This window comes from Mirounga angustirostris, unplaced genomic scaffold (assembly GCF_029215605.1).
Source record: "Mirounga angustirostris isolate CCGP_5_RB_7025 unplaced genomic scaffold, mMirAng1.0.hap1 SCAF_1, whole genome shotgun sequence".
NCBI classification, from domain to species: Eukaryota; Metazoa; Chordata; class Mammalia; order Carnivora; family Phocidae; genus Mirounga; species Mirounga angustirostris.
The window spans coordinates 68,486,094-68,501,104 of NW_026991709.1; the positions used below are offsets into that span (position 1 = coordinate 68,486,094).

At 42.5% G+C, this 15,011-nt stretch overlaps 1 protein-coding gene across 15 annotated transcripts in view; it reads left to right on the forward strand.

Annotated features, from left to right (window-relative positions):
• Positions 1-15,011, forward strand: part of KALRN (kalirin RhoGEF kinase) — a 655,214-nt gene that overhangs the window by 464,099 nt on the left and 176,104 nt on the right. For 4 of the 15 annotated variants that reach the window (XM_064572015.1, XM_064572061.1, XM_064572104.1 and 1 more), the window contains exon 34: positions 1-15,011. This exon is cut by the window's right edge and continues 28,431 nt beyond it. The exons of the other annotated variants lie outside the window; for them this stretch is intronic. In XM_064572015.1, the coding sequence (XP_064428085.1) occupies positions 1-63 (63 nt within the window). In that variant the 3' untranslated portion in view covers positions 64-15,011. 15 annotated transcript variants of the gene reach the window in all.

The window sequence follows — 15,011 nt, forward strand, 5'->3', positions numbered from 1 at the left end:
GATGGCAACCTTGCTCCTCGGTGGCACCTGGGACCTGGAGATCCTTTCTCCACTTACGTTTAGCGCGCAGCCTGGGACTTGTCCCTGCAGCTCACCGGGTTAGCCGTGCCGCCGTTGGGACCTCCCACCTGGACTCCCATCACCCACCTCTCTTGAGACTGCTCTGGCAGGGCTGGTGTGGGGTACAGCCTTTGCTCAGAGAGCAACATGTTCCAAGCAAAATCTGCCCACCTGGGCCATGGGCTTGCCCCTCGGGCTCCCTGCTTCTCTACTGGGTGCGATTCGAGGTTGCTGAGCTTCCCTCCAAAGTTGAAAATGGTGGGACAGTAGGGACCTGTGAGAGGCCCCATGACCCAAGCTACTTCCCGTGGCTCCCAATCCAAACACCAGGCACCCCAGGCCCTCACTGCCCTTGGGGTCTGCAGTGTGAGTGGGCACATTCATCAGAGGGACATACTTATCTCTGGAGTTTTTCTCCAGATTGAATATCTCTGTTGTCAGTGGCCCCCAATCTAGAAAACCCATTGCTCTAATCTAGCCTACCTCCCCCACATCCTGAGAAAGAGGGAGGAGGAACAAGGGATAGTTTCTGGTAGAGAAGAGGATGGTTAACTCTAGCTGTTCCCAAACATTGGCCCAACCACATCCCCAACAAATGTTCTATCTGCGTCAGCCTGCCCAGGTTTTGTCAGAATTTTCCAGCTCCTCTAACCTCACTCACCCCTGAGGTCTCTGGTTCAAAGACCACCCTCCTAGCTTTCGTGTGCTTCGAGATTACCCTGTTGGTGGTGGGTGGGAAGTGGGAAAAGAAATAAAGGAAACAAACTGGCTCCATGTTGGTTAACTGTTGAGACTAGAAGGTCGGGGACGTGGCCATTCATTATACCATTCTCTCCACTTTTGTATGTGTTTGCAATTTTTCATAATAAAAAGTTAAAAGTTTAAAAAGTCCTCCAGCTTCCAAGACACTCAAGAGAGCCCCAACCCCTAACAGAGTTTCTGGAAACCCCACACCAAGTCAAGAGGCAAAGATGATTCCATTACATATATATATATATGTATATATATACACTCATTTTCTAATTTTTTAAGGCCCACTGCTTTATTTTCAGTAGACTAAACCTTATTTCTAAAAGGTCCCGATGTTGGGCTCACTTCCCCCAGCTGGGTTATGGGGGAGGACTGGGTAAAGGGGTCCTTAAGATCCTGAAAGTTTACATTTCCATGTACCTCACAGTCTTGTGAGGATGGGACTTGTTCAGTGTTCTGAACTTTGTGGAGGAAACACGCTCTCAATTCACAGTGTCATTCCCTGGAATTGCACCTGGCTCAGGAAAGGACTGTCTTTGTACTTGAATTTAAATCCAATGGAGAACCTTAACATGGGCATTTGCATGACTGAGAATTGCTGCTGTCTTTTTTCCGTATGTCACTTTCTTGAATGTGTTCTAATAAAATGATTCTAAAGCAGGCTGTGATATACAGTGATTTATAAATACTTTCTGTTGAGCGCTGAGGCCCTTAATTTCCTACCAAGAATCCACCCCATTCCACTTTCTGGAAAGATCTGTCTAGCTGGGGACAGACGCAGGAGCGCACGTATGGCATGCCGTGATGGCGGCACGTCTGCAATTGCGGTCATTAATAAGAATCATGTCAACCACAGGAATTTTGTGTTCTGGTTGCCTAGCAGCAGAATTTGTTTTCCAGAATAAAGATGGCCATATGTAGTGGCAGAGTGCAGGGGTGAAGCGGGGGCGGCGAGTGGAGGAGGCAGGGCAGGAGCAGGAGTATAATTCACTCTACCAGGGAGGGAACAAGGTGGAAGGAGAGACAAAGGCAGCTGAAAAGAGAGACAAGCAAGGTTCAGTCATGTTCTGTTCAGTGATAACTCTCAGTACATTCAAAAGATAATGAGTTGTTAAATTTTATTTACAAAATTGCACCTTTTGCTCTCATGACATAGAAAGTTAGAAATCTCAAAATCTCATTAAGCAAACTGGAAGGAAAAGAAGAAAATACAGATCTCCAAAGGTAGATACTTTGAGAAACACTTTTTATCTCAATCTTTACCCCCCTCAGCCAGACAGGCCAGGGCACTGCCATGAGCTGACAACCAACTGAGGCTGGTTCTCTATTGAAGGAAGCATTGTTAGAAACCTCCTATCAGGCCAGGAGGGCAGAACCAGACAAGGAGGCCTCTGTTTGCTGAGCACCTTTCTCATACAGGTGATGGGAAGGCTCCTGATATACATCATCCCCTCTAATCTTCACAGCCATCCTGAGAGGCAGACAGTTCTGTTTTCATTTTTCAGATAAAGAGGCTAAAGCTATGGGAAGTAAATAACTTGTACAAAGTCATAAAGCTGAAAGATAGCAGATCTGTGATTCAAATTTAGGTCTGTGATCTCCAGGTCCATGCTTTTGCAAACCACAGGGCTGATGCTCCAGTGCCCAGCTTGGGCTCTCTCCTCTGCACTGCTATGGTCTTCACCTTAATGAATTGGGCACCTTCTGTATGCCCTGGGAGTGGGGGGGTGGGCAGAGCCAGTGTCCTGCTCTTCCTTGTGTGATTGGAGGTCTCTTCCCAGTCCAGGTCTTTGTAGCCCACATCCATGTCCCTGTGACATACTTGTGCAGAGCACAGGCTGATGAGGCTGAGATCACCATCTGGCTTTCATAGGGATTGGCTCACTTAGCAAATACCTGGTGCCTACAAGTGCTGAGCATATGAACTAGGTGGGCAAATATAGACTCACCCTGTTCTCATGGAGTTTGCCAGTAGAGTATACCTACATTAATCAAGTAACACATGAATAGATTTACAATAACAACTGCTGAAAGGGGCCTTGAAGATCACTGAGATCAACAAATGAAATGAGACCCAGAAATGCTAAGCAGTTTGCCCAAGACCACACAGCAAGTTAGGGGCAGAGGACTAGAACTCCTGGTTTTCATTCTTAGACTGCTGTTTTCCCTGCCATGTCACCCTCTAGTCTGTCACACACCCATAGACTGCCCCTAGCCCCAAACAGCCAGATAAACATGTTGATCAATCAGTATACTCTCCCCGTGCCTAGGAAAAACCAGATAGCACATTTTGTAATGATAAACAGTATCGTGAACCAAATCCCCAAGGCTGACATATACCCAAGCCTTGTTCGTAGACTTTTTTTCAGAGCCCAAAGCAGGAACAGAGAGGCAAGGCTCGCATGCCATAGCAACTGCCTAATAAGGATGTTTGCAGGTGTTTCAGTGTTTTGGTCTGACCCCAATATTTTCACATCTCCCAGGTTCAGCAGCTATTCATTCACCCATTAATTCAACAAATATTTACTGAGTGCCCTCTAGTACTGCTAGGCATAGTTCTCAGAGCTGGGGGCACAACACTGAACAAAATGGACTGTCCTTATAGAGCATAGCTATATTCTAGCCCAGGGAGACAGTCAATAAACAAAATAGAAAGCAAGTAATACAGCATATTAGAAGGTGATAAGTGCTACAAAGAAAAGTAAATCAGGAAAGGGGGTAGGGAGTCTCCAAGGTGGGGATGAATTGTTAGGGTGGTTGGGAAAGGGACCTACCTGAAAAAATGATGTTCCAGATCATCATTTTACACACGTACACACACACACTCACACACACACACAGCTATGCAGTGTGATGTGAAGAGTCCTGTAACCCTTCCCCTGCCTCCCTCAGAAAAGTAAAAGTTTGTCATTGGCATGTCCCAGAGCACGATTCCTAGCTTGCTTTTTTTCTCCTTTGGCCATACTAGGGGTCCTTAAATCTGAGTGTTTATCAGACTCATCTGGAGGACTTGTTAAAACAGATTGCTGGGCCCCACTCCCAGAGTTTGTGAATCAGTACATGGGGGTAGATCCAAGAATTTGCATTTCTAACAAACTCCCAAGAAGTGCTGATGCTACACACCCAGGGACCACACCTTGAGAGCCACCAGGTTAATCTATTATAGCTGCAAGGTCCCTGTTAAAATGAAACTATTACCCAAAAAAGGATGCGTCCGTTCACTAGGGTGCATGGATGTTATCGAAGTAGCTATCCTTGAAGAGCAGGGCCCTCAAGAAAGGGGACTACTTTTCATTGGGGAAAGTTTCAGAAACCACAGCCCAAGACCCTAAGCATTGAGGAGTTAGGGCAAGGGACAGTTCCTTAAAAAGTGGCAACAACAATATTTCATTGCCTATCAGTGCTTTGCATTTTCTTAGCATTTAATACATTTACAAGTCCTTTAGCCCACTGTTCTCTTTTGGCACAGTTAGCTTGTTAGGTCATTATTACATTTATGGATAAGAAAATTGAGACACAAAGAGATTATATGGCCTCCCTTGGGCATCAAGGAACCCCAGTGGCCTTATACCTCATCCAGTGTTCTTTCTCCTTTAACACTCTTCATAACGCTAGCTACAGCTTTCTCCTGGGGCCTCCACCTCTGGGTCATTGAAATCCAGGACATAGAGTCACTCTTTGCCTTTTGCTCTGTTTAAAATCCCACTTGCTGCAAGTAGATTATCCACATGGGCGATTAACTGTGGCAAATACTAAGCCCTGCGAGAGTTTCCTCTGCCATAAACACATCTCTTCTCTTCTACTACCAGATATTATACAGAGAAAATGCTAACTCATTTAATATTAGCCTAAGCTAGAACTAATCATTATGAAAGCAAACCTGCTGGGGGAAAAGCACACATCATACTTCCAAAGGCAAATAGAAATGGCATTTTGATTGTATGTACCATTGCTTCCATTCCATTAGCAGAGATAATTGAAAGTTTTCTGTATCACTAAAGCACACAGCAGAATGAGAGTGGGTTTTGTTAAATCTGATGGCTGGTGAATCACATTCTTAGGTATTTAAATATAAAAAAAAATCATGGGCATGGGGCATGAAAGATAAAAATTCTCCCTTCCAGTACATGTTCTTCTGGTTATTTTCTCCAGTCCTGCACTGATTCCTCACAGTGAGAGAGTGAGCTGTCCCACTGAATCTCACAGACAGTGCTCCATGGGTTACAAGGAGGTGTCTCTCTTCAGCTTCCATACTGTTTTTGACCATGCAGGAGCCCAAGGTTTAAAAAATTTTATTTCTAAAACTGCCCTCATCTGTCTCTCAATCCATTGATATTCTGACATCTTCCTTCAGTTACTGCCATTGGGACCACTCATCTATTCTATAAGCATTTATTAAGCACTTACTATGTACCAGACTCTGTAAGCACCACTGAGCAGGCTACAAAACTGAGTTAGAAATAATCCTATCCTCAAAGAACATGGCATATAATAGAATCACTCTGTAAATTATATAAAATAATTAACATTCGTGTATATTCTAGATGCAGATTATAAACCATGTGAGCTTCTCCCATTTCATTCTCTACTCACTGTATACTCAGTTAAAGCCAACTGATGAGTTATTTTAGCTTCAACATAAAATAGGCATCATTGGCAAAGAAGATGTACCTGGGAAGGAGAAGAGTGGGGTATGGAATGAGCACTGCTCCCTCTTCTGAGCACACGTGGAGATATGCATAAGCAGCCCAAGAACATGGTAACGGGCAGCAGTATAAGATCTAAACTCTGCTGTCGATTTCCACTAGTGGACTGTCACAAATTGAATATATGAGGGTCATAAAGCTTGCATGATTAGGAATTCCATATCGATGCAAGATCCAGTGTGGAGGTGTTTTTTCTGAGTTTTAGACTCCAAAGTATGCTATAAAAATGACTATTCCTTAAAAAAAAGTTCATGCCCACTGTGACACACGTTCATGCCCACTGTGACACACAGACTGAGCATGTAAGAAAATAGGTGGGTTTGCGGGGGATAGGGTGGGAGGCAGAGGATTCAATTAGTTGAGTCAGAGAGAATCTGTGAGACAGAGATGCAGACCATAATCAGACAATGTGTGTGTATGCGCATGTGTGTGTGCATATGTATATACAAATATATATGCATAGAAAGGTGTTGGAAGCCAGTAAAGAGGATTTTGTGAGGATGTGAGCCCTTTAAATAAATTCTAAATTCATAATCCAAAAAGGAAGACAAGTTTAGAAAACCAGAAGTGCAGCGAAAGAGAAGGATAAGATTGTAGTTCTGCTGACCAAGTAACTCCAGGAATACCACTAACACACCTTCTCCCTATATATTGGGCCACTTGAATGTGCCGCACCTTTCACTCCCTCAGCACCTTCAAGTAGCTGCTCAGGCTCTGCTCCCATTCTGCTTTAGGTTGGTCTTTGTGAATAGTGGAATCCCAAGAGAGAGGGGGTTCAGGGCAGATAGGCTGCTGGATCTCAGATCTGTCTTATGAACTTCTGTCAGCTCTGCAAGCATCTCCTGGCCCTAGAGGGCATTTTCACACCCCAGGTGCTATATCCAGTCTTAACAGCGACCATCCAGGGTGCTAGTGGCCTGATAATGGAGCCAGGCCGACTGTGGGTGGGTGTGGTCATGGATAGTGATAGCCACAGGGAGAATTTAGAGGATTCAGAAATAGGAGTGATGGGGGGAAGGGGGTGTCTCTATGTATCTGCCTTTGAGTTTCTGGGATGGTGGAATAAGGAGTGTCATTCAATTTGTAAGGATGTCCAGGGATTCTGTTGCCTTCAGTGGTGACCTTTTAACCAGCCTTACACCCAAGCATAGCCTGGAGTTTTTAGATTTGTCCGTGCCGAGTTTTACTGAGTTGTTGTTATGGCACCCATCAGGGTAAAAGGAAGTACCAGGGTGGGAGCGGGGACTGAAATACAGGTGATGTAAAAGCAGGATTTAGATTTCATTGGTGTGGCACTCTTACTCAGAGAGTGACCCAGAACTGTGGCACTCCAAGTATTGCTCTGGTGTTGCATGGATTCATGAGGACCTTGCATGGGTATCTTGGCCCTGGGAAGAGCAAGTCACTAATAAAACTGATTTACACAGTTCGGTTCCTCCAAGGCCAGCTGGAAGCTAGTGATGGAAATAGGAGGCTTTGTACTTTCCAGACTCTTCCTACATTCTCATTTGATGTTGAAGATTCTACATGTTGCTTTATTTTTTGGTGTTTCTGGGACTGTCCAGCCAACAAATTTGTTGGAGAGCCATAGATGTAGACCTCCAAGCCAAGCCACCACAAATAATGTAAGTACTCTCTGTCCACTCTGCAAGGCCACATGGGCAGGCTTAGAGATGGAATAGGTCATTAAAGAGGGAGGCCCTTTGCAGGGCACAACTGATTGGTTAGCGTTACAGAATATAAGTGGTGACATTCCAGCTTCATGGCACAGTGCAAGATTGCTGATAGGGCCAGACAGGCGCATGGCCTTCTAGGAGAGGCCATGAACCAGCATTCCTAGCTTCTGAGGAATGAATGATGCAGAAATTAAAGTGAGAAGGTAATTAGCCCAATGAGTCTGATGGTGTTATAAAGATGATTGCTTAGACCATCCCACAGGCCTATTTCCTGTTATTATGGCCTCAAAATTGGTTATAGTACTCAGAAATCTGGCTGTCTTCTCCTGGATTAAACGCCTTATAAAAGAATGAATATGTGAGCAGAGGTGGAGGACGTAGAGGATTGAGTTGGGATAGTATCAATAGTTACATTGGACATACTGGTTGCTTTGGCAAATGTTTGACATGGAGGAGGGGTGTCAAGGATTATGCCTAAAGTAATGTGATGATTCTGGAGGGTCCCCTTAACTATCAGAGACTATGGAAAAGGCTAATACATCCAAGGGTCAATGAGGGGGTCATTCATCAAAAAAACAAGAAAATGGATATTGTCAATAATTAGTGACTCTCAATAAATACTTAGATATCCATCACATCATTTATTCATTCAACAATATTTACTGAATACCTACTATGCCAAGCACTATTTTAGACAACGACAACAACAAAACAGAGAAGAATTCCTACCATCATGGAGCTGACATTCTGGTGGGAATACAGACAAATAAATAAGTAAAATATATAAAGTGCCAGGTGATGATACATGTCATACAGAAAAATACAGCAGCTTCAGAGGGATGTAAGAAGTGCAGGGCATGAGGGAAGAAGTGAGGGGAGGATCTGAGTTCTGGTGACTGACATAAACAGGGATATAAAGTATAATGAAATTAGTCCAGATGCTCCCAAGTCACATAGTGGTGACGAGGCTGTGAGTGTTGGAGCAGGGGGTGGTGTTGAGGGTTCTAGTAGGAATATACACGAGGTTTTAGAAATCTCTCTCCATTACTTCCTAGTCAAACATGACATGGTGAGGAGTGGTCTTACCTAGGAACAGATAGCCGCTCTCAGGTAAGGTGGCCTCTTCCCCAGCCTTCATGCCTCCATTGGAGCCAAGAGGATGTCCAAGAGTGTGCCCTAGAAGTCAAGTGGGACCCCAGACTACTCCCCCAGTCTCCACCAGTCCAGGGGAGCCTTTCTGATGTGGTATTGGGCTTGGTTAGGGAACCTGGATTCCATTCAGACTGTTAAGGACCTCACCTGTAGTATGACCGAACATACTTTGAAGTTCTTATAGTGAGATCCTTGAAAATAAATCCATGTATGGTCTAAATATAAAATGCATCTAGGAACCAAGATTTCACGGACAACAGTACACATAAGTATCTGGAAACTCAAAGGGGCATTGCAGATTCTGAGATGTGTGGTACCGTATTTTTGTCCTTAATAGATTCAAAATATGAATTCCCTTTTGTTACCTCCCCCAATTCCCAGTAGACTGCAGGGCCCCACAAGTCTAGCTTGATAAAGGTTTAGCAGCAGCAGGAAGAATAGTTTCTAACCATGCCTGTTTAGGGACAAACCCCAGTCACCAGTACAAAGACAGAGAGAGTCCTGGCTCTCTCTATCACAAACAGCACGGGGCCCCAGGAGATCCAGTGAAGAGGCCTAGGAATTCATGCTAGAGTCTTGGGATAGGAATCTGTTTCTTGGGCTCAAGTAATGGATATGTTCAACCTCGATCTGAGTCTCTGACAGCAGGAAGATGGCTCAGTTCCAGTTGTGGTGTAAATGTAGCTTCTCCATTTCCTCTCCCCAAACCCCACTGAGGACTCATTAAACATAGGCAGCAGACTTGGGGGTGAAGGAGAAGCTGGTTCTTTCCTCCCAGCTATGAGTTTGCCCTCAAGAGACAAGTTTTGAAGTTGAAGCCAAATAAGAGGGGAGCTCAGAGTACTAGCATGAATATGCGAACGTGCACACACGTTCATCATGTGATAGCTCCTATCGAATGCAAAGCCTTATCTAGAGAGATACACTGTACGACCAAGTCCAGAGAGTTGTCTGCCAGAGCTATTTATAAAATTAGTCTCAAATGGCATTGGTTAGGCCCTCTGGAAAAGGACTGTGTGGAACAAGTTCACTGTAGCTCAGCTCTTGGTCCAGGAGCCAACTGGTGGCAAATAAAATGGCAAACAAAATCACATTCTCCATGTGGCTATGAGAAATCAAATGTGGCATTTGGTTATTTTCTACTTTCCCGGAGCAACATGTGTTGCATGTGTTGCGGGGGGCTTCTAACCATACCTGGTATGGATCAACTGCTTTTTGGCCTATTTTGATGAAAATGTAGTTGTGAACTAAAATTAAAAGTAAAAAAAGATGCAAAGACGTTTGAACTTCCATGTAGATGTAGGTCATTAGCTGAACAAAGAATCAGTGCAGTTCGATAGGTTCCATGTCGAATCATACTGGTAATTGGATTTGTCATTGCTACAGGGTAAGTTCTGTGAGGGCAAGTACTCTTACCTGCTTTCTCACTGTTGTATCTCTACTGCCTATATGAGTGCCAGACACAGAGTAAGCACTGCAAGTACAATTGCATAATGGAGAGCATTAGTGTGCAGAAATACAGAGAGAAATATTCTACATCTGTAATCCACCCAGACTGGTAGGCAAATACTTGCATTGCACCACCAGGGAGTAGGAAGGAGTTCTACAGCATAATGTCATACTTGGCATAAACAAGGAGCATGCTGCTTGAGTTCCATCCAGACAATGCAAGAGTAGAAGGTTTGGTGCATGATCGTATAGACAAAGTTAAAATCTAGGTTTGAAGGCCAGGATTGGTAGAGAAAGCAATAGAAAATTTAGCAAAGAAACTGCAAGGTCATAATCAAAGGAACAAAGGGAAACCCAGGTGCACAGCCAGGTGTGGGAAACTTCCATGAGGTTGGTCGCTGACAATTCATATGATTCTGATAAATGCCAACTCCTTTCTCAACAGTTTTTAATTGCATTACCCACCCATGAGTTTTTAGATGTATCACTTGACTTTTGGAGCTCTATAGAGCATTTTTAGTTAAGAATGGCAAATGGGATGATTAAAAAAGGAAAAACACCAAGAGCCAGGAGCAATTGAGGAGACTAAACCCAACAGAACACATGTCCAAGAAAAATGAAACAGTTGCTCTGAGAAGTCAATGTGAAAAATGTCAGTAAAAATGGCAGTAGAGATACAACAGTGAGAAAGCAGGTAAGAGTACTTGCCCTCACAGAACTTACCCTGTAGCAATGACAAATCCAATTACCAGTATGATTCGACATGGAACCTATTGAACTACACTGATTCTTTGTTCAGCTAATGACCTACATCTACATGGAAGTTCAGTTCTTCACTGAGTTGGTCACCAATGAGGACTAAAGTTCTAAAAATAGGGCTGAAGGGTTCTTGATAAAGTTCTAAAAATAGGGTTCTCCTCTCTGCTCTGCCCCACCCCCCATGCCCATGACTCTTATTAAGCATTCCTAAAACTCCAGGAAATGAAAATGTGAGAATTGATGCATCTGTTGTGAGTCAGCCCAAGAGATGGTCAACAGTGGGATGTGATGCCAATTCCCTCATCAAGTGAAGTCGGCCTTCAGCTTGATTTTATTGATTTTTAAGACTGTTTCAAAAGTACACACAAGGAGTATAAAATGTGGTCCTTAACTAGAATAATTATATAGTGCAATTGTGTCAGAAAATACAAATACTCAACAAAATTCACACTGTGTATGATGAATACCTATTGCATTAGCCTGAGGGATCCAAAAACTAGAAGGATCTGTCCTCCCTCTATATCCTTATTCAACACCAAGAATGAGTCATAGCATATAATGGCAGTAATCTTCAGGTTGTTTTAAAAAGCTAATAATAGAACTAATAATAATCATCATGGTAGTAGTAGTAACAACAATAATAAAAGCCAGTAGGTCTGCACAAATTGCATTCAATTTGTGTATGTCCATATTTGTCTCAGAATGGCCCCATTGCAACTCTCTCTGTTCCTTAACTTTATCTTTCCTACCATTCTCTCAGTGTTCCTGGAGTCCTACCAATATCCATTGCTAAGACAGTACCATTTCTTGCTAACACTGTATGTTCAGAATGGGGTGGCAAGGGGGTCTGTCATCATAGAGGAATTGGGCTCTGGCTGATAGGCCAGCTTCTAAAGTTGCCAATTACCATCCCAGACAGAAAGAGAATTCTTAAGGATCTTAACCCACAACTAAATGATCCAGGGTGGAAATGACTCAGCATCAATGGCCAGAATTAGTCATGTGGCCCTGCAAAACCATCAGGAGCCAGGAAAAACAGCTGAGCTATATGTCCAGAAGGCAGAGGGCTAAAAATATTTGGAGAACATCAGAATGACTACATTATCAGTTAACATCAAGTCATATTTGCAAATAATTTACATTTTGGCTCTTAACTCAATATTTAGATTTTGGCTCTAACTCAGAGTCTCAAATTTTGGGTCTGCTCAGCAGATGGGTGTGTGTATGAGAGTGAGAGAGAGAGAGAATTTCAAATGTATGCAGTCCTACCTTGAAGATACTGCAGGTTTTCCAGACCACTGCAAAATAAAGCAAATATGGCAAGAAAGCGAGTCAGATGAACTTTTTTGTTTCCCAGTGCATATAAAAGTTGCGTTGACACTATCCTGTAGTCTATTAAGTGTGCGAAAGCATTATTTCTTAAAAACATTGTATATATCTTAGTTTAAAAATACTTTATTGTTAAAAAATGGTAGCCATAATCAGAACTTTCAGCAAGCTGTAATCTTTTTGCTGGTGAAGGGTCTCGCCTCGATGTTGATCAGGGTGGTGGTTGCTGAAGGTTGGGAGGCTGTGGCAATTCTTAAAACAACAGTGAGGTATGTGCACTGATTAAGTCTTCCGTTCACAAACAATTTCTCTGTAGCATGCGACATTGTTTGATAGCATTTTATCCACAGTAGAGCTTCTTTCAAAATGGGAGTCAATCCTCTCAAACCCTGCCACTGCTTTATCAGCTAAGCCTAGGTACTATTCTGAATCCTTTGCTGTCATTTCAACAATCTTCACAACATCTTGAAGTAGTTTCCACCTCAAGAAACCGGCTTCTTTGCTCATCCATAAAAGCAACTCTTCATCTCTTAAAATTTTATCATGAGATTGCAGCAGTTCAGTCCCATCATCAGGCTGTACTTCTAATTCTAGTTCTCCTGTTATTTCCACCACATCTGCAGTTACTTCCTCCCCTGGAGTCTTGCACTTCACAAGTGCAAGAACCAACTTCTTCCAAACTCCTGTTAATGTTGCTATTTTGACCTCTTTCCATGAGTCACAAATGTTCTTAATGGCAGCTAGAACGGTGAATCCTTTCCAGAAGGTTTTCAGTGTACTTTGCCCAGATCCATCAGAGGAATCACTATCTACGGCAGTTAGAGTCTTACAAAATGTATTTCTTAAATAATAAGACTTGAAAGTTGAAATTACTTCTTGATTCATGGGCTGCAGAATGGATGTTGTGTTAGCCGGTATGAAAACAACATTAATCTTGTCCATCTCCATCAGAGCTCTTGGGTGACCAGGTGCATTGTCAATGAGCAGTAATATTTTGAAAGGAATCTTTTTCTCTGAGTGTATGTCTCAACAGGGGGATTAAAATTTTTGGTAAATCATGTTGTAAACAGATGTGCTGTCATCCAGGCTTTGTTGTTCCATTCATAGAGCACAGGCAGAGTAGATTTAGCATAATTCTTAAGGGCCCTGGGATTTTCAGAATGGGAAATGAGCACTGGCTTCAACTTCAAGTTACCAGCTGCATTAGCCCCTAACAGGAGAGGCGGCCTGTCCTTTGAAGCTTTCAAGCCAGGCACTGACTTCTCCTCTCTAGCTATGGCATCTCTTCCAACAGAAGGTGGTTTTGTCTATACTGAAAGCCTATTGTCTAATGTAGTCACCATCATGAATTACGTAAGCTAGACTCTTGCTGCAGCTTCTCTATCAGCACCTGCTGCTTCCCCTTGCCCTTTCATGTTAGAGACAGTTTCTTTCCTTAAACCTCATGAACCAACCTCTGCTAGCTTTCAGCTTTTCTTCTGCAATTGCCTCACCTCTCTCAGCCTTCCTGGAATTGAAGAGAGTTAGGGTCCTACTCCAGATTAGGCTTTGGCTTAAGGAAATGTTGTGTCTGGTTTGATCTTCTATCCAGACCACTGAAACTTTCTCCAAATCAGCAATAAGGCTGTTTTACTTTCTTATCATTTTTGTGTTCACCAGAATAGCACTTTTAATTTCCTTCAAGAACTCTTCTTTTGCATTCACAACTTGGCTAACTGTTTGGTGCAAGAGGCCTAGTTTTGGCCTATCTTGGCTTTTCAACATGCCTTCTTCAGGAAGCTTAATTATTTCTAGCTTTTGATTTAAAGTAAGAGATATACAGACTCTTTCTTTCACTTGAACACTTAGAAGCCTTTGTAGGGTTATTAGTTGGCCCGACTTCAATATTGCTGTGTCTCAGGGAATAGGGAGGCCCAAGGAGAAGGGGAGATATGGGGGGATAGCCCATCAACGGAGCAGTCAGAACACACCACATTTACTAATTAAGTTTGCTTAATTTTACATGGATACAGTTCATGGCAAACAATTACCATAGTAACATCAAAGATTGCTGATCACAGATCACCATAACAAACATAATAATAACGAAAAAGTTTGAAATACTGTGAGAATTACCAAAATGTGACATAGAAACACAAAGTAAGCAAATGCTGTTGGAAAATGGTACCAGTAGACTTGCTCAGTGTAGGGTTTCCACAAACTTTCAATTTATAAAAGCACAGTACATGCAAAGCAGAATAAAGCAAAGCATGGTAAAACAAGTATGCTTGTACATTGAAATAATGTTACTCATGTAAACTAATTGTTTGTTGTCTGTTACTGCCACTGCCTAACTTCCACTAGGCTTTGTCCATGACTATCAGCCCCTATATGTATTAATGTTAATGCATAGTCAGAGTATAGAGATGAGAAGTCTTCTTGTTCTTCTTGAAACTTTTTCCAGACTTAGGGAACAAATTTTTGAGGGTACAATGTCCTGATCAGTCTAGAGGGCCATGAGCCCTTCTATATCTTAGGGCTTGATTTATTATATTATATATTAGCCTGTAGAGTTCTCTATTGGCATCTGGCTTTGGATTCTACACAGTAGGGTGTTACAAAGGAGGGATGTGAATTTATTGAATCCCCTATGGAAGAGTCACTAACTAATGTTTGAAAGGATGTTCTACCCAAGTGTAAGGACATGACATATGTGCCACAGTGCTCCTATTATAAGTTGTGTTATAAGATTGCATGACTTTATTCTAGAAATCTTGTGGTCACCCCAACATTAAGTAGTTTATGGTATCACTGGTAAGCCAGGACAAGCTCTACTATAAACCACATCCAAATTGTCTGCAAACATGGAGTATTGGATACAAGCAGACCTGGGCAAGAAAATACAGTGCTGCTGTGAGATGGAAAGAACCCTAGGTTGGAGTCAAGAAGTTTGGTTTGGGTCCTAATTTTGCTGTTAAGCAGCTATATGAGCTTTGAAAAACATTTTAGCCAAATCATCTATCTTCTGAAAACTTCAGTTTTGTCATTTGTAAAACTGGAAAATAATAGGAAGTTACCTCTAAATTTCATTCATGCTTAAACATTGTTTTTCTATTACTGACTTAATTATTAACCAGAAGTCCATGACTTT